This window comes from Bufo bufo, chromosome 1, assembly GCF_905171765.1.
Source record: "Bufo bufo chromosome 1, aBufBuf1.1, whole genome shotgun sequence".
Taxonomy (NCBI): Eukaryota; Metazoa; Chordata; class Amphibia; order Anura; family Bufonidae; genus Bufo; species Bufo bufo.
The window spans coordinates 334,565,659-334,591,036 of record NC_053389.1 but is presented as its reverse complement, the minus strand read 5'-3'; the positions used below and the strand labels follow the sequence as shown (position 1 = coordinate 334,591,036).

Sequence of the window (25,378 nt, the reverse complement as noted above, 5' to 3'; positions counted from 1 at the left end):
TATTTATTTGCCTGGCTGTCAGATATACAGCGCAGGCCACCCAGCTGACTTCCACCAACACCAGCAGCACCACGACCAGGGCCACGTCCCTTATTTGACTTTCTTCTCATTTTTTGCGGTCACCCACCGAAGTAACAGACGTTTTTACTAAATTTAGTTCCCTGTCAGCAATGCAGAGCAGGGGTTTTTCAACGGCAAAAATGGGTTAATATTACCCACCAATGGAACAGACCATTTTTAGAAATTTTGGTCCCTGTCACCTATGCAGAGCAGGGGTTTTTCAATGCCAAAAATGGGTTAATGTCACCCACCAATGGAACAGACAAGCTTTAGAAATTTAAGTCCTTGTCACCTATGCAGAGCAGGGGGTTTTCAACTGCAAAAATGGGTTAATGTCACCCACCAATGGAACAGACGAATGTTTTAAAATTATTTTCCAGTCTGCTGTGTATAGCAGGGGAATAAAACAGCCAAAAAAGGGTTAATGTCACCCAACAATGTAACAGACGAATTTTAGAAATTTAAGTCCCTGTCACCTATGTAGAGCAGGGGTTTTTCAACTGCAAAAATGGATTAATGTCACCCACCAATGTTACAGACAATTTTTTTAAAATTATTTCCCTGTCTGCTGTGTAGAGCAAGGGGAATAAAACAGCCAAAAAAGGGTTAATGTCACCCAACAATGTGACAGACGAATTTAAAAAAATTATTTCCCTGTCTGCTATGTAGAGCAGGGGTATAAAACAGGCAAAATAGGGTTAATGTCACCCAGCAATGTAACAGACAATTTTTAAAAAATTATTTCCCTGTGTGCTATATAGAGCAGGGGTATAAAACAGCCAAAAAAGGGTTAATGTAACCCAACAATGTAACAGACGAATTTTTCAAAATTATTTCCATGTCTGCTATGTAGAGCAGGGGTATAAAACAGCCAACAATAAAAATATGTCAACCCCTGAACGCACAGACGGATTAACTATATTATTGTCCCTGGCACATATGCAGGTGCAGGTGTACTTCACACAAAAATTGGTTTGTCGCCCACGTAACTAACAGACGGATTAAGTATTAAATTATTAATATTTATTTTAGATGTTGCATTGCGCCCACCAAAAAATTGCTGTAGGAGGATCAGCCACAGAATAAATAGACAGAAAAATTATCTTTCTGTGTCCAGGGTGTAAAAAGGGTGCATTGCACATGTGCCGTGGCTGTACAATTGTGTACCTGGCCTATGTTGGTGCAGGAATCCACCCTTCGAGACACTTGTGAATGACTGGCCTGATAACCATGGAAATGTCACCCCACAATACTACAGATGGATTTAGTGTATTTATTTGCCTGGCTGTCAGATATACAGCGCAGGCCACCCAGCTGACTTCCACCAACACCAGCAGCACCACGACCAGGGCCACGTCCCTTATTTGACTTTCTTCTCATTTTTTGCGGTCACCCACCGAAGTAACAGACGTTTTTACTAAATTTAGTTCCCTGTCAGCAATGCAGAGCAGGGGTTTTTCAACGGCAAAAATGGGTTAATATTACCCACCAATGGAACAGACCATTTTTAGAAATTTTGGTCCCTGTCACCTATGCAGAGCAGGGGTTTTTCAATGCCAAAAATGGGTTAATGTCACCCACCAATGGAACAGACAAACTTTAGAAATTTAAGTCCTTGTCACCTATGCAGAGCAGGGGGTTTTCAACTGCAAAAATGGGTTAATGTCACCCACCAATGGAACAGACGAATGTTTTAAAATTATTTTCCAGTCTGCTGTGTATAGCAGGGGAATAAAACAGCCAAAAAAGGGTTAATGTCACCCAACAATGTAACAGACGAATTTTAGAAATTTAAGTCCCTGTCACCTATGTAGAGCAGGGGTTTTTCAACTGCAAAAATGGATTAATGTCACCCACCAATGTTACAGACAATTTTTTTAAAATTATTTCCCTGTCTGCTGTGTAGAGCAAGGGGAATAAAACAGCCAAAAAAGGGTTAATGTCACCCAACAATGTGACAGACGAATTTAAAAAAAATATTTCCCTGTCTGCTATGTAGAGCAGGGGTATAAAACAGGCAAAATAGGGTTAATGTCACCCAGCAATGCAACAGACAATTTTTAAAAAATTATTTCCCTGTGTGCTATAGAGCAGGGGTATAAAACAGCCAAAAAAGGGTTAATGTAACCCAACAATGTAGCAGACGAATTTTTCAAAATTATTTCCATGTCTGCTATGTAGAGCAGGGGTATAAAACAGCCAACAATAAAAATATGTCAACCCCTGAACGCACAGAGGGATTAACTATATTATTGTCCCTGGCACATATGCAGGTGCAGGTGTACTTCACACAAAAATTGGTTTGTCGCCCACGTAACTAACAGACGGATTAAGTATTAAATTATTAATATTTATTTTAGATGTTGCATTGCGCCCACCAAAAAATTGCTGTAGGAGGATCAGCCACAGAATAAATAGACAGAAAAATTATCTTTCTGTGTCCAGGGTGTAAAAAGGGTGCATTGCACATGTGCCGTGGCTGTACAATTGTGTACCTGGCCTATGTTGGTGCAGGAATCCACCCTCCGAGACACTTGTGAATGACTGGCCTGATAACCATGGAAATGTCACCCCACAATACTACAGATGGATTTAGTGTATTTATTTGCCTGGCTGTCAGATATACAGCGCAGGCAGCAAAGGTACTTTATGGCCAAAAAATAAGTGTTTTTTTAACCCACAATGTCCAAGTTGTATTTACTGATTATATTTCACTATCAGATTTGCAGTGCAGGCCGCAAAGGTACTTTCTGGCAAACAAAAATATGATATTTTTTCACCCACAGTGAAAAATATGGATTTATTGATTATATTTCACTATCAGATTTGCAGTGCAGGCCGCAAAGGTACTTTCTGGCAAAAAAAAAAATGATTTTTTCACCCACAATGAAACAGATGGATTTAACAGATTTTCTTTCACTATCACAAATGCAGTGCAGAGAGAAAATGTACTTTTTAGCAAAAATAAATAAATTTATCCCCCCAGAATCTTACAGATGGATTTACTAAATTGCAGCACAGGGGTACTTTACAGAAAAAAAATTGACTATGTCACCCCCTGGGTCCCTGAACTGATATGCAGTGCTGGTGCATTGCACTTGCACAAAATGGCCGCCGACGCCCACCTAACTAACAGACGGATAAAACTTATTGCGTCACTGGGCTCAGGGCAGGGTAGAAAAATGTTGCATTGCACCCACTCAAAAAAATAATCGCTGTTGATCGCAGAGTTAACAACAAGTTCTGATATCAGATTATTTCCTATTCTCTCCCTCACAGCAGCAGCATCCTATCTCTACACTAGTAGGAGCTGAGCAACGTGCAGCGCTACGTGACTCCAGCTTATATAGAGGCTGGCCAATCACAGCCATGCCATTAGTAGGCATGGCTGTGATGGCTTCTAAGGGCACACGAGTTAAACGGTTGTTGATTGGCTGCCCTGCAGCCTTTCAAAAAGCTCCATTAAATCGCCGAACACCGAACTCAAATCTGAACTTTTACTGAATTGTTCGGGTTCGGGTCTGGGGTCAAAAAATCTTAAAGTTCGGTACGAACCCGAACTTTGCAGTTCGAGTTCACTCAACCCTAATCTTGTACTATACTTCTGGTGTAGTATGTATCTAATCCTATCCTGTATGATACTGCCTGCTGGAGTGTGTATCTAAAGACTCATGCACACAAATGTATCCATTCTGCAGTCTGCAAGTCGTGGATCAATTTTTTTGCAGAGCCATTTTGAGGATCAGAATAGGACATGTTTTATCTTTTGTGGAAGTGGCATACAGATGTGGAAAACACATGTACGTGATCCGTGTACTTTCTATATCCGTATGTCAGTCCTAATGCTATCATTCACAGTGCCCCCATAGCAAACCACAGTGCTCCTATTGCCATCCACATTGCTATCCACAGTGCCTCCATTGCCATCCACAGTGCCCCATTGCCATCAAAAGTGCCCCCTTCTACAGTGACCCTATTGCCATCCACAGTGCATCCTTTGGCATTCACAGTGCCCTCTTTGCCATTCAAATAACTCAAGTATGAACTCAGCCTTACAGGTAATGTTAGCGCCAAGAAGAAGCGCACTCCTTTTACACCGTCGTCAGCTGATCCCACATAGATGTCTACAGAACCTGTTCTACTAAACGCTTATACAAGTAGAGCCCCCCCCGACAGAGTGGAAAGAGTGTCAGCAGTAAGTTTGTGTTGAAGTCACTGATTATTTTGCCCTTCCTCTGATCTATCAGAACAATAACCCCCAAAAAACAGATCCTGTCTCTGGAGCAAACAAGGTGTGCAGAACAGCGTGACACCGCCGTGCCCTGCACATGTGGTATGCTGGAGGGGCACTGTGAATTGTCCCTGCAGTGGAGGATGAGGACACTGTGGAGGATGAGGAGGCAGAGGTAGATATTGTTGCAGGACCAACGGCGTGACAACATGGAGGCGGAAGCGGTGTCACCTGGCCAAGTTGCTGGTGTGGCTGTGCAGGAACCACATTCACCCAGTGGGCCATAAAAGACATGTATTGTCCCTGACCGTAGTTACAGCTCCACACGTCAGCGCTGCCGTGCACTTTGGCAGACACCGACAGGCTTAAGGACTGGCCCACCTTCTGTTCTATATGCGTGTGCAGGGCTGGTACTGCCTTTTTGGCAAAGAAATGATGGCTTGGCACTCTCCACCTAGGCTCGTCACAAGCCATCAGTTCTCTGAAAGGTGCAGAGTCCACCACTTGGAAAGGGAGGGACTGCAGCACCAGCAACTTGGCCAGGAGAACATTCAGCTTCTGCGTCGTTGGATGAGTGCACGCATACTGTTGTCTCTTGGAAATCGCTTCAGTGATCGATTGCTGACGGAATGAGTGACGAGGAGTAGGAGGACGAGGAGCAGGAGCATCAGGACCAGTAGATGATGGGAAGGACAGACAGCTCCCTTCGACTGAGGTGGTGGAGCCTTGACTGCCTGAAACTGGGTGCGTCCCACTGGGTAAGGCAGGCTGGACCACCAGATCGGAGCCACGGTTCTCCCAGGCCACTTTATAATGATGCTGCATATGTTGACGCAGGGCCATAGTGCCAACATTGGCACCCTGGCCACGCTTCACCTTCTGCCCACAGATTCTACATATGGCCATGTTCACCCCTCCAGCGGCTTAACAAAAAACTCCCACACCACCGAGTAGGTGATTTTACCCCCTACACTGACCGACTGCTACCGCCGCTGCCTCCGTGAACCTGTGCACCGCTACTTCTGCGAAGTGGGCGTTCTACCCCGGGCATCTTTGGCTACCGACCTCCCACTGCTGCCACCCAGCTGACTTCCGGCCATGCTAGCGACTTGCTGGCTCCGCCGCTGCTTCACGGGCAAGCTGCCACCCTCTTCTCCCAATGATGAAGCCCCTTCGTCAGAGGGGGTGAAGACGTGATGACGTAGTTTTGCTATGTAGGTTTTTTATGTCGCTCCACCGTACTCATCTTGTTGAAGATTGTGGACTAAGATTTACAAAGTGTAAAGAGCAGGGTGTGCAGCAGTACAGAGTATTTCAGGAGTGTGCCGTTTGTGTTGGAAAGGACAGACAGGATTACTGGTTCTCAAAAAGCTTAGAGTCAACGTTGAAAAATATATGGCATCAGAAGTGTGTGAGGACGCCATCACGATAGGATGGGAATGTCATCCAGGGCAGATTGTATATGTGGGCGACATACAGACTATAACCAGGAAACAGATTGAAGAATGGGGACAATTCGATCTGATAACTGGCGGCAGTCCTTGTAATGACTTATCTGTGGTTAATCTGCACCGGAAAGGCCTTTATGGGGTCAGTGGACAACTGTTTTTTTACTTTCCACGATTACTCAATAAAGTGTTGCCTAAGACAGGAGAGAATCAGCCAGTCTTCTGGTTATTCGAGAATGTGGTTGCGATGGAGAAAGCATTCCAAAAAACTATTTCTCTCCACCTGGAGACGAATCCTGTCGATTGATGCAAGTGCCGCAACGGCTGCTCATCGAGCCAGATACTTCTGGGGGAACCTGCCTGGCATGAACAGGCCTCTAGTAGCTACAGACAATGATAAAAGCTTCAAGATTGCTAATAAGCTAATAAGCCCTTTTTTCACACTAATACAAACAAAAAAGGACTTTAGAACATATAATTGCACTGCTGAACAGCAAAAATATTTTACTTTTGCCACTAATACACACAAAAAAGGGCTTTACAACAAACAACTGCACCGCTGAAAGGCAAATATATATATTTTTGAGCCACTAATACACGGCAAAAAGAGCTTTACAAGATTGAACTGCACCGCTGAACGTCAAATATATTTTAGTTTTGCCACGAACACAAACCACAGAAGGCTTTAGAACATATAACTGCACCGCTAAACGGCAAATATATTTTTCTTTTGCCACTAATACACAGTAAAAAGGCTTTACAACATATAACTGCACCTCTGAACGGCAAATATATATTTTTGGTGCCATTAATACAGGTCAAAAAGAGCTTTACAACTTATAACTGCACCGCTGAATGGCAAATATATTTTACTTTTGCCACTAACACATGCCACAGAAGGCTTTGGAACATATAACTGCACCACTGAACAGCAAATATATTTTTATTTTGCCACGTCAAAAAGGGCTTTACAACTTATAACTGCACCACTGAATGGCAAATATATATTTTTTGATGCCACTAATACACAGCAAAAAGGGCTTTATAACATAAAACTGCACCGCTGAGTGGCAAATATATTTTTTTGTGTGTCACTAATACACTGCAAAAAAGGCTTTACAACATATAACTGCACAGCTGAACAGCAAATATATATTTTTTTGTGCCACTAATACACGACAAAAAGGGTGTAATTTTCTCGCTTCTCCACTCAACAGCTAATAAGCCCTTTTTTTCCCACTAATACAAGTCAAAAATGCTTTAGAACATATAACTGCACCACAATAGGGCAAATAAAACGTAGAAATATTTCCTTGTAATAAACCTTGCTAATGCCTGTATCAAACAGTACTTGCACCCCAATAACAAGAACAGTTTGCTGGAATTACAGAGCTGTATAATGGCAATTTGGATCCCCAGTCATTGCTGCAAGGTGTAATAGGATTGTTCCTATTACCCAGGCTGTAACCTCCACTAATGAACCCTGTTCAACATAAATACTGTGGAAGGATTCCTCCCTATCCTTTCCCTACACCTTGAATATTCTTTCACTGCATTGGTAAATCGCTTTTTTAGTTCAATTAAGTCTTTCCTAGCACTGTCCCTAGCGCCTGCTGATGTCTCTCCCTGCACTAAGTACACTGGTAAATGGCAGAATCTAAGATGGCTGACGCTATTTATAGGGCTGTTACATCACAGGGCTGTCTGGTTGCTGATTGGCTGCATGCATAGCATTATGGGTGATCCCGCCTTCCCAGAGTTCCTTTCTCCATGTCCTCACACGAGTATCAGCCATTTTAGGAAAAAAATTGATTTGTTATTACGAAGAGCGAGGAAATTTGGCTTCGGTGCGAATCGAATTTTTCCTGAAATTCGGATTGAATTCCACTTTGTCAGCTTTGTTCGCTCATCTCTAATGAAAAGCTCAAAAAAAGGCAGGAGAAAAAAGTTTCTGCAGATTGCCTGAAATTGTTGCTTCTACAAAAGAATATGACTAGTTAATGTTGCAGAATCTTGCCCTAATATTAATAGCCAGCTTTAGTTTATACACAATGATCATGATTGTAATAATCACTATGTGAAATTGGGCAAATAATTGGAGTCAATCATTATTTGACCCTCTATTTATTCCAGTCCCATCACGGTCATTGTTATTATCATCACATTTAAACTGCGGTCCGCTTGCAGAATCCTATTATCATAACCATTTTTCTATTACCGGCATAACATTGTATGGTAGGAATTGTTCTCATACAAGCCAATCTGAGTCAATAGCTCACTCAATGACTTGAGAACCTAGTTCACAAGGCTGTACTGAGGCATCCAGAGTCTGTGTGACTCTGTACTACATTGCCTTAGACACTCCAAGTGCCACCATATGGTGCTCCAAATAGAGATTACTCTCTTTATTTCTAGGGGAGGACAGCTCACCGATGCTGCATCCAACGGAAAACCACATTTTTTTCTGCTGGAATCCATATGAAATTGGAGGCATATGAGGGTATAGTAGGACCCACTAAAATCAGTGTGCACCATAATGGATCTCTGTAGACAAAAAAATAAGTTTGTAGCAAGTAAAATATGTTTGAGTGCATGATCCTTTGGGCTGTCTACAATATTATAAAGGAAAGGAGCTTCGAAAGCCTAGTAATAGGTGAATAAACTTTAGCATAGCAACAGGACATAGGGAAACGGTGTAAAGCATAAAATGTATTTTGATTAAATTTGATAAGAAGGGCATTAGACTGCTTCAAGCATTTACCTGCAGGAAATGGATGGTTTCATAGTGTGACTGTAGTTCTCCTTTCATCATCCACAGGTCAGTTGATGCATTTGGCTTGGTCAGCGATTATTACAGCTATTTCTCCTTACTGAATTTCTTTAACAACCGTTAGTGACATTTCAGGGATGAGTTTAGGAGACATCACATAAGAGTATCTTTCATGGCTGAAGTAGATCTATTGCTATGAAGAGTGCATATTCACTTTTCTGGATGCTGGTAGTAAATAACCAATCTACATTAAATATGGCCTTCACATTTTCTTTACTGTCTAATATGATCTATAGTGTATGTAAATGTATGGACATTGTAATGAGCATCACACCACAGATGTGGCACAATTTTCACAGTATATGACCACAATGTGTATAAAGAAACCCTGGTAAATACATTAGTTTTGTAGTCTCTTTTGCCATCTCTTGGCATATGCAATTCTTGCACGACCTCACAAACCTCAAGTTGAGCGAATTAGCAAATTCAGCAAATGTGAACCTTGAATTTATGTTGGAATTTAAAAATTGGCTGCAAAATTTGTAGTACACATACATTTTTTCTCCACATCTATAGGGTTTCTCCAGCAATCACAGCTACATCTGCAGCCTGGTGAACCTACTGGATGCATGTATATCTACTCACAGCCCATTCAAAATATCTGTGTCACTATTAGGGGTGTCTGTAAAGTAATATACATTAATAGTTGTTGCCTGCCTGACAGTGAGCGTACCCTCTGGCCGTCCTCGTCCCATATGCCAGTTTTTGACAGTGTATATCAATATATGCAGCAGCAAGTCAGTCCCTGTAGAGTAGGGGGGGGCACTCACCTCTTTAATACTGCGACTTTCAGAACTTCGGTATTGTCAGGAGGATCAAACAGTAGTACAGGTTCAGATTCCAGGCTCATTATCTTCAAGTACTGATAACTCAATTAAGAAATGAAGGTAACTCAACACCTTCAACAGAAGTTGGCTGAACGCTTGTGCAGTCGACTATTCCACTAGAACTGGCTGCTGCCAGACATCTCTCCTTATCTACTGACAGAATAAACGGAACAGGCTTTGAAATTCAACTTGCCAACCCCCCCCCCCCCCCAACATCATCCTCCAAAATATCCTCCAAGTAGGTCACCAATATCAGATCAGCAGGGGTTCGACACCCAACTACCCTGCTGATCAGCTGTTTGAAGAGATCGTAGCGGCAGTGCAGTGTAACTCCAACTTCTTGTCCTGTTCACCTAAAGTCAGACCCCTGCCAATTTGATATTGATGAGGATAGCTCAGCAATATACTAGCCCTGCAAAACCTCCTTAATGGCTTTCACATTTTTATTAGACATTGGGGGTCATTTATCAAACTGGTGTAAAGTAAAACTGGCTTAGTAGCCATAGCAAACAATTTGATTCCTCCATTCATTTTCCAAAGGAGCTGTCCAAAATGAAAGGTGGAATCTGATTGTTTGCTATGGGCAACTAAGCCAGTTCTACTTTACACCAGTTTGATAAATGACCCCCATTGTTTATGGAGTTAACCAAATTTGCATATGCAAATAGGGTAGCCATGGTCTCATAGCCCCGCTATTTTCATATGGTAGTATAATTAAACCTATCTTACTTTTACTTTATTTTACTTACCTGACAGGTCTAAACAAACTGGTATCACATTTGATATCAATGGGTTCTGTACAAAGGGACATTGCACTGTGTCATTCAATTGTATCTACATTAACACTTTTATGTCTTTTATATTTTAATACTTTGTCTCCACAGGATTTTGGAGAAGACAATTCATTGTACATCACCAAGGTAACAACCGTTCATATGGGCAATTATACATGCCATGCTTATGGCTATGACGACCTCTACCAGACACACATCCTTCAGGTGAATGGTTAGTAAATGGCACGTATGACAATTCACAAATACCACTGTTAAAGATATTGCAAATAAATGTTAGAAGTGATGAGCAAATAAATGCAGAAGAATATATTAGAAGTCATGAGCAATGTGTATATATATATATTTGTTTTATTCTAATACTATGATTATTTGTAGATTAACTATTTTTATTCCATGTGTATCAAATGTATATACTTCTTGGCTGATGTATGCATATACAATGATGCAGGTTATCAGGAAAGCCAGGCTCTTGCTTTCAGTTCTTCTTCTCCCTTTCAGAACAACAGGGTAGTATGACCTTCTGGCTGTGGGATAATCTGAGCTGGACCCCAACTCTTCAATCACCCAGGGGTAGCACGCACTGGTACCTTGCAGTGTTGGGGTCCAAGGTTAAGTTTTGACCAAGCCCAAAATGTGCGTGTAGTTTGTATGGGTTTCCTCTCACCTTCCAAAGACATACTGATAGGAAATTTAGATTGTGAGCTCCACTGGAGAGAGTGAGTGATGAAAATGTCTGCAGGAATGTGCTGTGGAATATGTTTCAAAAAGTATTTATTAGAATTTTGAGACAGTATATCACAAAATAAAGCATTATAAGAAAATAAATAAAAAGAAAAGTGAATGGGTAAGGGCCCTTTCACACTTGCGTTGTCCGGATCCGGCGTGTACTCCATTTGCCGGAATTACACGCCGGATCCGGAAAAACGCAAGTGAACTGAAAGCATTTGAAGACGGATCCGTCTTCAAAATGCGTTCAGTGTTACTATGGCAGCCAGGACGCTATTAAAGTCCTGGTTGCCATAGTAGTAGTGGGGAGCGGGGGAGCAGTATACTTACAGTCATTGCGGCTCCCGGGGCGCTCCAGAATGACGTCAGAGTGCCCCATGCGCATGGATGACGTGATCCATGCGACATGTCATCCATGAGCGTGGGGCGCCCTGACGTCACTCTGGAGCGCCCGGGGAGCCGCACGGACGGTAAGTATACTGCTCCCCCGCTCCCCACTACACTTTACCATGGCTGCCAGGACTTTAGCGTCTTGGCAGCCATGGTAACCATTCATAAAAAGCTAAACGTCGGATCCGGCAATGCGCCGAAACGACGTTTAGCTTAAGGCCGGATCCGGATTAATGCCTTTCAATGGGCATTAATTCCAGATCCGGCCTTGCGGCAAGTGTTCAAGATTTATATACAGTACAGACCAAAAGTTTGGACACACCTTCTCGAAAAATCAGCAAGGTAATGATTGTGTAATATGCGAATTTTCGTAATTAGAATTTTCGGATTCAAATTTTTTTGCGAATTTTTCAACTTACTACTATTAGACAAAGAAGATTATAGCACTATATTAGCTAAATTGCTCTATATTCGATTTTTTTTGAATATTCGCTATATTGCTATAACTTCTTTTTTTGAATATTCGTAATATTCTAAAACAAGAATATATAGCAATATAGCGAATATTCCAAAAAAAATGAATATAGAGCAATTTAGCTAATATAGTTCTATAATCTTCTTTGTCTAATAGTTGTAATTTTTTTCTCATCTGAAGTTCAGATTGGAAAAAAATTACAACTATAAAAAAAAAAATTATAGCACTATATTAGCTAAATTGCTCTATATTAGTTTTTTCGAATATTCGCTATATTGCTATAACTTTGTTTTTTTGAATATTCATAATATTCTAAAACAAGAATATATAGCAATATAGCGAATATTCGAAAAAAATGAATATAGAGCAAAATTCGCAAACACTACTACTCCTAAAGTTAAGTATATTGCAGCCTTCTTATTGGCCCACAAGCTAGAAGCAGGGAGGGATCATGTGTACTGATTTAAAAAAAAAAATCGAATAAAAAAAAAAAAAGGGGGGGGGGATTCGAAAATTCGAAATTACGAATATATATATAACTATATTTGAAATATTCGCGGATTTTCAAAGTACCTATATTCGCGATAAAAATTCCAGAAGTGGCAGGGGGGGTCTGGGGTCTGATGGATGGATCAAAAAAAGTTTTGAATAAAAGTACTTTTTTTTTTTCCCTAACTAACATTTCCCTTCTTTCCCTGCCTAACGGTGCCTCTCCCTCACTGACCCTAACCTACCTGGGTGGCGATGGGTGCAGGAGGGTGATGGATGGTGATTAGGGGGGACTCAGGACCTGGACGATGCTGCCGGGTGCTCGTGCAGAACAGGAAGAGGAGGGGAGAGAGGAGCGCAGGAAGTTTGAATCTCGCGCCTCTCTCCCCTGCACCAATCAGCACCCTGGACAGCAGGCATCAGCACCAGGGCCAGCACCGCCTCTCCAAATCCTCGGACTGCGATAGGTGGTGTATAATTACGCCACCGATCGCAGTCTTTTTCCGGTTCATCGGGTCACAGGACACCCGAATGGACCGGAAACGCAGAAAACCGCAGGTCTGAATTGACCTGCGGTTTTCTGCGATCGTCGATACGGGGGGTCAAATGACCCCCCCCTGCATTGTTACGGGATGCCGGCTGAATGATTTCAGCCGGCATCCCGTTCCGATTAACCCCCGCGGCGCCGGAATCCCAATTTTAAGTCAGGACGTACCGGTACGTCCTGTGTCCTTAAGGACTCGGGAAATAGGGCGTACCGGTACGTCCTATGTCCTTAAGGGGTTAAGATCCAGCCATGCTAAATATGATTTTTTGCCATTTTTCAAGTGGTCTTAAACTTTTGATGAGGACTGTATCTGGTGAGGATTGGAGAAGAATGTATAATCCCTATCAGAAGGATGTTGAATGTGCCAGATGTCATATAGGCCATTTTTGTGAATTATGGAATACAAGGAAGTTGGTTTTTCATAGGGTACTCTAGATTTGCAATCCATCGATGGCCATATGGGTTTGTTAAAATCACTATCAAGGACCCAAATGTATCTTTAGATATTTTGGCTAAGGTTGAGTTGAGAAAATGTTCTTGGCCTCTATTGGGGGCGTACAGGGCAACCAGAGTATACTTTGCACTATTAATAGTACAGTGTAAGGCAACAAGTCTACCTCCATCATCCACCAGTCACTTATGCAAGGTGAAGGCCACTGGGTTTTGATAGCTATTGTGACTTCTCCTTTCTTGTTAGGAGCAGCTGCTGAATATATGTAGGGGAAATGTTTATTTTGAAGGCGTTTAATATCCGCTGATTGCAGATGCGTTTCTTGGATGCACACCACATCCCCATTTAGAGCCTTAACCTCCTTTCAGAGCATTTCTCTTTTGAATGGCGAATTAAGGCCTTTAACATTTAGTGATATAATTTTAAAACCCATAGTTATGGAGTGGTGGACAATGTGGTGTAGCATCCACTATGAACCATATTAATGTCATTTCCTACATATATGAAGTAGACATGTACATTTGTTATTCTACACTAGGCATGAAACATTAAATATAAAAAAAGTAGAAGATTAAGAGTAGAAAAGTAGACAAAAGTCTAGAACGTAAATAATAAACGCAGTAAGATACTGGTTGTGTATCTATTAGGGGTCGGATCAACGGAATCCGAGATAAACACATTGTGAGCTAGGGACAGCCCACTATCTTACGTAGAATGAAGCAACTTATAGACATGTTTGTCGGAAAAGTATACAATAAGAGCATTACTCTGTTTTGTATTCAGTGTGGTCAAACCATACGATGCTTCCTATAGGTCACTGTGGCTTCCATTCTTCACACATTTGAAGAGCAGATCCTGGTGATGACAGGACATGTTTCCCTCCATCTTTGGTGATGATCAATTTAACAGGGAAGCCCCACTTGTAAGGGATTTTGTGATCCCTGAGTAGCTTTGTGTCTTCATTATATTCCCTGCTTTTGGCGAGTGTAGCGGCCGAGAGATCAGCATACAGAGATATATTTTTGAATCTTTCTGGAAGATTTGGTCCTCTGCGCATAGCTTTCAGCAGTTGTTCTTTGACATGAAAGAAATGTATGCAGGCTATAACATCTCTAGGTACGTCCGCTGAGAGCATCTTGGGTTTAGGCAGACGATGAGCCTTATCAATCAGGAAATCTAGAGTCCTGGCTTGAGGTAATAAGGCCGCAAATAGATCTGTGAGATAATCTTTCAGGCATATTTGTTTTATTTCTTCTGACACTCCCCTAAAGCGAAAATTTTTTCGCCTTGAACGGTCTTCCATATCTGCGATTTTATTTTTAAGTGCAGAGACTTCTTCCTCCAGGTTATTGGTCACATCTACGATTTCATTATGGGCTACCATGAACTCCGCCATTTTAGACTCTATATGTGTAGTGCGACTGCCTAGGGAGGAAATTTCATGTTGTAATTCAGAAATCGCCGATCTGAAATTCTGTTGTATGGCTAGTTTTAAATCATCTAGCAGGTGCTTTATTTGTGCTTCAGAAACAGGTATAGTAGCTCCCAGCTTGGGTAAGCCTGGGCTAGTAACATTAGTAATTTGTTGTCTCCTTGTTACTTTATTTACTGCAGCAGTATGGCTCCTGGTAGCCTTGTTGTTTGGAGACACCCTATCATGCGTCTCTGGGGAAATCCCTCCTGGGGATGGGACAGGGCTAGAATCGGAGGTCAATCCCCCTGATCTGTGCTCCCTTGCTGTTGAGGGTTCTGGGGAGCTTCTAGCGGATTTGTGCTCACCCTGCGCTTTTGTCTGGGAAAGCACGACGCCATCTTGAGAGGAGTCCACTGCCGGGAAGAACTGTGTAAGTTTTACTGGGCTTTTTTTTCCCTTCCTCTTCGGCATCATGGAGAAGGCAGGCGATGGGCCGATCGTAATGGGCCGAAAATAAGGCACTCAAGTGCCGCTTTGTGCCGTGTTCAGGGCTGTAGTTCTCCGGAGATGTTCACTCACACAGCTGCCGCCATACTCTGCTAGCCACACACCCCCATATATTTGTTTTATAAATGTTTTTGCCCTGAAAACTACATCTTAAAAAAGGATTCCTACAAATTTGCAGAAAAGGTATTTTAGGGGCGTTCCTGGTGGAACTTAAAATTTTTCACTATTTGGGATTCAAGTATCAGAGAGTATACATGACCTGTCAAATTCCTCCAATGACTGTTTATTTTTATTAGTGTTGGCTGGTTATTGACATAGGGTTTTTAATTATATTAGTGCCTATAGTACAATAATATCATAATCAGGGAGAAAAGCAATAGCATGCTATAGAAGACATAAACGTCTTTACAAGCTTCACAGCAGTAAAGTCAGGTAGCATTGTCATGATGATCACTGAACTTTAAAATGGTATTTACATAAAAATTTCATCATGAATCAAATATGCACATCCCTAATAGATAATGAAGACATTTATAAATGAGAAAAAGGCTTGTTTAATGAATGGCTATAAACACATCAGCTTGGATTTATATTGTGGAAGCCAAGACTTTATCACATGTCTGCCATGATGATAAGGCAATCCCCTTTTAGCTTTGCCCTTTTCGTACAGATGTATGAGAAATAGTGAATTTTAAAGGCTATTGTATTGTTCTACCAGAAATGGTTGATAATAAAATGGCTGCACAACATTTCACATACAAACAATAGAGCTGAGAAATGGGGATCATTCTACATTAAACTGGTGTATATTAAACTGGTGTTATACCTACTATAAATGGAAAAATAGGGCCCGACACACGTTTAATCAAAAATGTGTGCAAATAGCTTCTATTTTTCCATTTATAGTAGGTATAATACACTTTAATTTAGAATGATCCCCATTTCTCAGCTCTATTGTTTGTATGTGAAATGTTGTGCAGCCATTTTATTATCAACCATGTTTGCTTGATGGATGTGCACATCTGATTATGTATATGAATGTGCTAGTCTAAATTTTCTTGTAGTTCTACCAGAAATGTCATGAAAATTTGAACTATCCATTACCAAAAGAATTCCAAAGATAGCATTGAATTGTATTTAAAGTGAACCTGTCATTCAGAGCATGCTGTCATACATGTGAGAAGAATTTTACAGACCAAAAGGATGTCAGATTGATGAATTGATGATTTTACAGAATAGACTGATGCCAGAAGTATGACTGAATTCATATAAAGACCAGTCACATGTGTCTCCCGAATTCAGTCAAATTCCTCTTAGGGCTCATGCACACGAGCATAAGGCTTCATCACCAGACTGCAAATAGTGGTCTGCAATGCACAGGTTCTGGCCGTGTGGACTCCATGCTGCGAATATGGACGCACTGACTTGAATAGGTCCGCGATCTCCAAGATACGGCAAAAGATATTTTGCAGTACGGAGGCACGGACACGAAAGTCCACTGAAGCGCTTCGTACTGTTTCTGTGGGCTTCTGATCCGTGCCACCGCTCCACAAAAGATAGGACATGTCCTATCTTTGGCCATATCTTGCAGATTTCAGACCCATTCAAGTCAATGGGTCCACATCCACGGCACGGAGTGCGCATGGCCAGTGCCAGTGTATTGCGGAACCATCATTTACGGAGCCCTTACATTCATAGGCATGAGCCCTTATACAGAGAGCAGCCATCTAACTTTGTATAGAGTGCAGCAGCATCCCCCTCATATACAAGGCAGCCTGTTGCCCCAGGTCTACATACCTGCCCTTCCTTTATGTAGAATAGAGATGACCTTGCGGTTCTCCCGGCGGTCGTTTCTCGGCGAACTTTGCGTGTTCGCGATTCGCCGAACATGCGAACATATGGAGATATTCGAGCCCGCCATATTCTTTTACATTGTGAAGAACTTTGACCCATGACACATCCATCAGGTGGTACAGGACAGCCAATTGAGACGTTTCAGCACATGGACATACCCCCTACCTTATAAATAAACCTGATCCGGCCGCCATTTTACATTCTGTTTTTTGCCAGTGTAGGGAGAGGTTGCTGTGTGGAGCAGGGAAAGGCTGTTAGGGACACCAAACGCTAGCTAATATGGCCACAAGTCATTTTAAGGACTGGTATAGGTGTGCTATCGATAGGTGTGACATACTGAGGGGTGTAATATACTTATAATATACTTTTATAATGAGTCAAAAACATATAGATCTATATACTGATCACCTGGAAGTCAGGGGCCTAGGGGCTAGGGGCTTACTAGGGCCATTTTTATATAGGGTAAGGTTCAGGGCGGGTGGTCTGTGGTTAGTCTATCAGGGCCAGAATAGCACCCCCCTGTAGGGCAATATCAGGGACAGTTCTTTGCCCACCCTGCCCTTCAATACCACATCATCATCTAGCCCAGGGATAGATGTTTTTTGCTTTCCCTCCAGGATTCATGGATGTGCACTGGAACCCCCCGGATTGTGGTAGGACATATGGTTTCTGATTTGGTGCCGCCGAGCACTTGTTATTGCCTACCACATCTATGCACTTCCGCATTTGCGGATCCACACTTCCACATTTGCGGATCCGCACTTCAGCATCTGTGCTTCCGTTTCCGCAAAAAAATAGAAAATGTCCTATTCTTGTCCGCAATTGCAGACAAGATTAGGCATTTTCTATTATAGTTCCGGTGATGTGCAGTCAGTAAATTGCGGAATGCACATACCGGTGTCCATCTTTTGTGGATCCGCAAAACACTTAGACGTGTGAATGGACCCTCATAGTAACATTATTGAAGGTTACGTTTTATCTTTATGTATATTCTAATGGATTGCCTTCCTTGTACAATGTTATAATATACTTTCTATGTTAGAAAGTATATTATAGTGCATTTGTATTGTGCGGCAGTTGTGTGCAGTTCTGCTGCGATACTGCAGGTATATAGAGGGACAAGCGTTATTGGAACAAACAATTTCTACTGGTGTGATATACCAGTCCCCCCCAAAAAAAACTGATTGAAGCGGGGTGTTATATACCAATATACTTTCTTTATAGTGCATTTGGGTACTGTATAGTGCATTTGCGCATGCGTGTAAGCGAAAATTATATTGCCTATATTTCGTATTGAAGAAAATAGTGAATGGAGATCGCAAATTTGAATAATACATCTGGTATGCCACTGTCCATGTTGTGGGACTATTTTTGTGCACTTCTAGTAATTATTTCTTGGCTGCAAATATGAGCTGAAGGTTTTTCAGGTTCGCCTGCCATTAAAATGAATGGGACCCGCCGCAAACTTGCGGTTCGCGAATATTTGATCCCGTTCGCAAACTGTCTTGCCAGATGTTCGTCCATCACTAATCTAGAATACTGACATCTCCTCGACTTAGCTTTGTACTTAGCTACCTCCTGCTAGCTGAATTATGTATCTTCTAAAGCAAAGACAAAATTATTAATACACTGCTCAAAAAAATAAAGGGAACACTTAAACAACACAATGTAACTCCAAGTCAATCACACTTCTGTGAAATCAAACTGTCCACTTAGGAAGCAACACTGAGTGACAATCAATTTCACATGCTGTTGTGCAAATGGGATAGACAACAGGTGGAAATTATAGGCAATTAGCAAGACACCCCCAATAAAGGAGTGGTTCTGCAGGTGGTGACCACAGACCACTTCTCAGTTCCTATGCTTCCTGGCTGATGTTTTGGTCACTTTTTAATGCTGGCGGTGCTTTCACTCTAGTGGTAGCATGAGACGGAGTCTACAACCCACACAAGTGGCTCAGGTAGTGCAGCTTATCCAGGATGGCACATCAATGCGAGCTGTGGCAAGAAGGTTTGCTGTGTCTGTCAGCGTAGTGTCCAGAGCATGGAGGCGCTACCAGGAGACAGGCCAGTACATCAGGAGACGTGGAGGAGGCCATAGGAGGGCAACAACCCAGCAGCAGGACCGCTACCTCCGCCTTTGTGCAAGGAGGAACAGTAGGAGCACTGCCAGAGCCCTGCAAAATGACCTCCAGCAGGCCACAAATGTGCATGTGTCTGCTCAAACGGTTAGAAACAGACTCCATGAGGGTGATATGAGGGCCCGACGTCCACAGGTGGGGGTTGTGCTTACAGCCCAACACCGTGCAGGACGTTTGGCATTTGCCAGAGAACACCAAGATTGGCAAATTCGCCACTGGCGCCCTGTGCTCTTTACAGATGAAAGCAGGTTCACACTGAGCACATGTGACAGACGTGACAGAGTCTTGAGACGCCGTGGAGAACGTTCTGCTGCCTGCAACATCCACCAGCATGACCGGTTTGGCATTGGGTCAGTAATGGTGTGGGGTGGCATTTCTTTGGAGGGCTGCACAGCCCTCCATGTGCTCGCCAGAGGTAGCCTGACTGCCATTAGGTACCGAGATGAGATCCTCAGACCCCTTGTGAGACCATATGCTGGTGCGGTTGTCCCTGGGTTCCTCTTAATGTAAGACAATGCTAGACCTCATGTGGCTGGAGTGTGTCAGCAGTTCCTGCAAGACGAAGGCATTGATGCTATGGACTGGCCCGCCCGTTGCCCAGACCTGAATCCAATTGAGCACATCTGGGACATCATGTCTCGCTCTATCCACCAACGACACGTTGCACCACAGAGTTGTCCAGGAGTTGGCAGATGCTTTAGTCCAGGTCTGGGAGAAGATCCCTCAGGAGACCGTCCGCCACCTCATCAGGAGCATGCACAGGCGTTGTAGGGAGGTCATACAGGCATGTGGAGGCCACACACACTACTGAGCCTCATTTTGACTTGTTTTAAGGACATTACATTAAAGTTGGATAAGCCTGTAGTGTGTTTTTCCACTTTAATTTTGAGTGTGACTCCAAATCCAGACCTCCATGGGTTGAAAAATTTGATTTCCATTTTTTTATTTTTGTGTGATTTTGTTGTCAGCACATTCAACTATGTAAAGAACAAAGTATTTCAGAAGATTATTTAATTAATTCAGATCTAGGATGTGTTATTTTTGTGTTCCCTTTATTTTTTTGAGCAGTGTACTTGGCAAATTTGGAATTTGGTAGGAGAAACTGAGGGTAGCAAGAGGTTGCAGGTTGGACCACCAGTTGACAGTTGATTGTACAATTAACATTATATATGTTTGTGTTAGGCGCTTACGGTAGTACAGTAAAGAGCCCTGGGATGCAGGGAAAGAAATGCAGTCGGTTGTGGTGTGCCGAAACCGAGGATGAGGTAGGCCTAAGAAAGAAGAGGGCCCACCCAAGGAAAAGACATAAAAGAAATGAGTTGTAATTGAGTGGAGTGGTGGGAGGGACAAAGCTCAGACCTCAGACGGTGCAGGAGCCAGGTAAGGGGGGTGCCCTAAATAGGCTGGAGGCGGACCTCAGACCCTCCCACAAATCCAGGCAAATGCCTTAATACTTGTGTTAGGCGCTTACGGTAGTACAGTGAAGAGCCCTGGGATGCAGGGAAAGAAATGCAGTCGGTTGGGGTGTGCCGAAACCGAGGATGAGGTAGGCCTAAGAAAGAAGAGGGCACACCCAAGGAAAAGACATAAAAGAAATGAGTTGTAATTGAGTGGAGTGGTGGGAGGGACAACGCTCAGACCTCAGACGGTGCAGGAGCCAGGTAAGGGGGGTGCTCTAAATAGGCTGGAGGCGGACCTCAGCCCCTCCCACAAATCCAGGCAAATGCCTTAATACTTGTATTAGGCGCTTACGGTAGTACAGTGAAGAGCCCTGGGATGCAGGGAAAGAAATGCAGTCGGTTGTGGTGTGCCGAAACCGAGGATGAGGTAGGCCTAAGAAAGAAGAGGGCAAAAATGGAAATAAACCAGTTTTATTGTAGCCAATTGATACATGAATAGCTCAACCCGACATGCTTTGGAAAGCCACTCTCAACTCTTGCTGACATGAGTAGGGATGTTGGCACTGGAGGCCGTGGATGCAGCTCCGATGCGAAAGGAGTGCCCTGAGTAGTTGGCTGCGTTGAGGCCCAGTTGGGTGAGAAATGACCTGACATGTGTCATGAAGGTGGTGGTGGTGAGTACCGACCCATGAAGTTGAAGTAGCGGTTGAGAGGGTAGAAACTTGTGAAGCTGACTGTAGGTGTCCAGAACCCTTACTGGACACCATTTGTTGTGCGTGGGGTAATATGAAATGTTGACGGGTGAATGCTGACTACTCTTGGAGTGAGGTATGGTCAGGATGTAATGATCCAGGTGTTTCGTCAAGTGGGAGACAAGAAGACAAGGTGAGGTTTGGGTCGTGGAGGTTGTAGTGAATTCCCCGGGTCTCAGGAACCCGTAGAAGGCTAAGTAAATTGCAGTTTTGATGACGGAGTTGGTATCTGTATCAAAAGGCGTGGCGTCCAGCAAGTCGGATAATGCTTTGAAGACATGACTGTTGATGGACAGCCTCTGGGCTGGACGTGCGGGTTCCGTCTTCTGAATGCCTCTGAGTATTGTTTTGATCTGGTGTGAGGCCATGAAGCTGATGTTGTTGGGATGCATGATTAGCATATGATGTTGAATGCCAGTAAGATATAGTTTGATGGTGTTGTATGACATTTTGAGTTTGAGGTGGCAGAAAGAAGCAAACCCCAAAAGAGACTTCATGACGAAAGGGTGCGTGATGTTGTGTTCCAACAGGAACCTGTTGAATAGTGTGAATGCTCTGTTGTATGTTCTATGTGTATTGTCTGACAACGCTAAGTGGGAAAAAGACTGGCTATGCCACATGATGACCTCTAGTCCAGAATGAGTTGTTTAAATGATGGAGTGCTGGAGGCCGTGGGTGATGCTGATGGGAGAGCCTGATGAAATGCCTGAAATTTGAAGCGAGACAAATTGTCAGCTGCCGAATTGCACACCCCCGGGACATGGAAACAATGCAAGAAGAAATTATTGCAGGCGGCCAGCCAAGTAAGTCTTCGCATAAACCTCATGATTGTGAGGGATTTATAACGACCTTTGTTGATGATCTGGCAGGTTGCTTGGTTGTCTGAGTAGCACCGGATCGACATGTTCGCCCATAAATGACCCCACGCCACGGCCGCCGCTACGATGGGATAGATCTCAAAAAGCGCTGAGGTAGTGGAGAATCCTTCCAGACCCTGGACCGCAGGAGGCCAGCTGCCCCACAGCCAATCGTTCCCAAATATGGCCGCAAAGCCTGTGGTAGATGCCGCATCTGACCAGATAGAGGGGGAAGAGTCCGACAGCTGAGGGAGAAACAAGCTCCTGCCATTCCAGGTGGACAGAAATCTCCTCCACATGCCCAGATCCGCCGCAGCGTGGGCATCCAGGTATAATCTGTGCGAGTCGGGTAGGAACAAGGGGAAGAGGTGCAGAAGGCGTGATATAAATGAGCGACCCTGGGGTATGATGCGCATGGCAAAGTTCAGGGAGCCCAGCAAGGACTGTAGTTCTTTGCGGTTGCAGGTGCCGAGTTGAAGATAGCCATCTATGTGGGTGAGAATATCCTGGATCTTCCCGGATGGCAAACTGGCTTGCATTGAGGCTGAATCCAACTGGATACCCAGGAAGGTGATGATCGTGTCTGGCCCCTCTGTCCTCTTGGTGGAGAGGGGTACCCCCAGTTCCTTGAACAGCTCGATGGTGGCTCTGAGGCTGGAGGGGGGGGGGAAGTGGTTTCCTCCACCAATAGGAAATCATCAAGGTAATGTAATACCAACGGGCACCTTGCTACATTCAAAAGCAACCAGCATAATGCTTCTGCAAATATGTTGAATATGGCCGGGCTACTTTTAGAACCGAAAGTCAACCGGGAGAAAAAATAATAGACCCCGGACCACTTGATGCCGTGCAGGTGCCACAGTGTAGGGTGAATCGGTAGCAATTTGAAGGCGTTGGCGATGTCGGTTTTGCTGAGCCATGCCCCCACCACCTGCTTGTATGATGGCTGTGATGGCGTGATCAATGGTGGTGTATTGCAGAGAGAATTCCTCCGAGGGAATGAGGGAGTTGAGACTGGGGTTGCCTGAACCGTGTGGCGCCGATAGGTCGATGATGAGCCTCTGTTTCTGGGAAGATTTTCCAGTGACGATGCCAATGGGGTTGGTGCGCCATGTGGCGAATGGGGGGGTTTTGAAAGGACCTAACACAAAGTCACTTCTTGGGCTATGAGGGCGTCAATGGCGGTGGGGTTGTGTAGAGCGGATAAAAGATTGGGACATTCCAGGGTGCCAGTTGGCATGTACAGGATGCCCGTGTGGAAGCCTTCTGTCAACCCTGAAACAAGGAAATCTGAGAGATGCCTGGATGGGTGTTGTGACATGAATGCGGTAAAAACTGGCATGTTGATGGTTGTTAGATACGGTTTTGCAAACATTTTATTTGGGCACATGGACTTGGCATGCGCCCGGAAACATTTGGTACATATATGTAACAATTTACACCCGCTATAATTGCAGGACCCCTCATTGAAATTATTGCAAATCTGGGATTTGCCCAGAAACTTGATCGGCCGACCCAGCTTGTCCCGGGCTGACCTTTCCGGGACCCCGGAGGGACCGGCTGCTTGTGAGAGGGCCTGTCTGTCCGACGTGTTCGGGCAGAAATTGGTGGTGTGGGCCGTGGAGGAGAAGTGTACACAGGCTGGGGTCCTAAGGCCTGCGAAGTGGCGACAGAATATGACCGTGTCGATCCTCGCCCAGTTGGAGCGGACTCCGTACTGGGAGAAAGCCCCCGCCACTTTCGCCGAAAAAGACCTGTGATAGTCATAGAACGCTGACCCTCCGTATTTGTTGCCCAGGTCCACCAGTTTGTGCATGTAGAGGTCGCATTCTTCCCTTCTGTTGGGGTAGACCGCACAGATGACCTCTCTGTAGATTCCGAAAGCCAAAACGAACTCGGGAATGGTCAACTTCCTATTGAGACGGGCATCCCTGGACTTGACCACAACTGAAACCTCGTCATAGGCATAAGTTGTGTTCTCGACCACATCCTGGGAGGCAATCAGAAGGGAGGCCAGGTTTACATCCTTACCTTCCAGGATATCCCTTTTCAAGTCTCTGGTATCATGTGCGCCGGGTTGACTTCCTTGTCCTCCAGGCTAACGGATGGCGTGATCACCGGTAATCCGGCCGGTGCCGGTGACGCCGCTGGTGGCGGACCTGCCAAGGAAAGGGTCGTGGTGACCAATTCTAGCCTCTCCAAACTGGCGTTGACTGTAGACATGGATGTCATTAGAGAGGCCAGCATGGCATGGATGTCCCCGGCGCTGGACTGGCTAGGTCCTTCCCCTGCATCCCTGTTATCGGTTGATGCGCGCAGCAGCCGGAACAGCTCCGCTTTCCTTGCCGTGGCGGGGAAGGGAACATGCCGTTTCCTCAACTCCGCTGTAATGCGCGGAATTGTCCAGGATCTGATGGATGCCGGACTGGCTAGATCGTCTCCCGGGGTAGCAGTGACGGATCTAGCAGGGGTGTCAGGCAGGGAGAAGTTTTCTAACCCATCCAGAGACATACTAAAATAAAACAGTTGATTAGCTTGGGGAAACACAGGATCGTGCTGGCAAGCTAGCTAGGCCGTACGGCGAAAAATTATACTTGCATGGTGACAGATGAGGCCCTGCTAATTTGCCAAGCGGCTTGAGAGGCTCTACCTATGAGTTGGCGCGAGGGGATAATGAGGCCACTTGTTGTAGTGGCAGGAGCGTTGGCCTCTCGGTGACTGTAAGACAGGACTAGGGGAAGGGAGTGACAGGTGAGGCCCTCTCTATGCAACACGCGAGGCGGCTTACTAACGAGTGGCGCGATGGGCGGCTGCCTCTGAACGTTTGAGGCGGGGTGTCGGCCTCGAGGGACCACTAACTGATGGCGAAGCCAAGAAGGGGGTAACCTAGTGGGATGATGGTGCCCCTAAAGCCAGCACGCTGACCCTAACGGGACCATCCGAAATGTAAGGAGAACCTTTGTTAATGAGCAGGTGAACGTACCTGGTAGCAAGAAAAAATCCCCGGATACACGGCAGTGCAAAATATATAATAGGTTGACCGCCTAAAGGGGCATGGTAGACATAAAATAGTATGATGAAATGTGAAATGTATTTGCACATATAGCATGACCCTGGAGGATCATGATGGTTGTCTGTGAAATGACAGTTTGCGCATGGTGTGAAAAGAGACCTGCAGCGTGGCCG

The 25,378-nt window shown here is 44.2% G+C and overlaps 1 protein-coding gene across 1 annotated transcript in view; it reads left to right on the top strand.

Moving 5' to 3' along the window:
- FSTL4 (follistatin like 4) overlaps positions 1-25,378 on the top strand; it is an 860,919-nt gene that overhangs the window by 694,355 nt on the left and 141,186 nt on the right. The window contains exon 6 of the mRNA XM_040405485.1: positions 10,281-10,401. Coding sequence (XP_040261419.1) covers positions 10,281-10,401 — 121 coding nt within the window. The remainder of the gene's footprint in view (positions 1-10,280; positions 10,402-25,378) is intronic.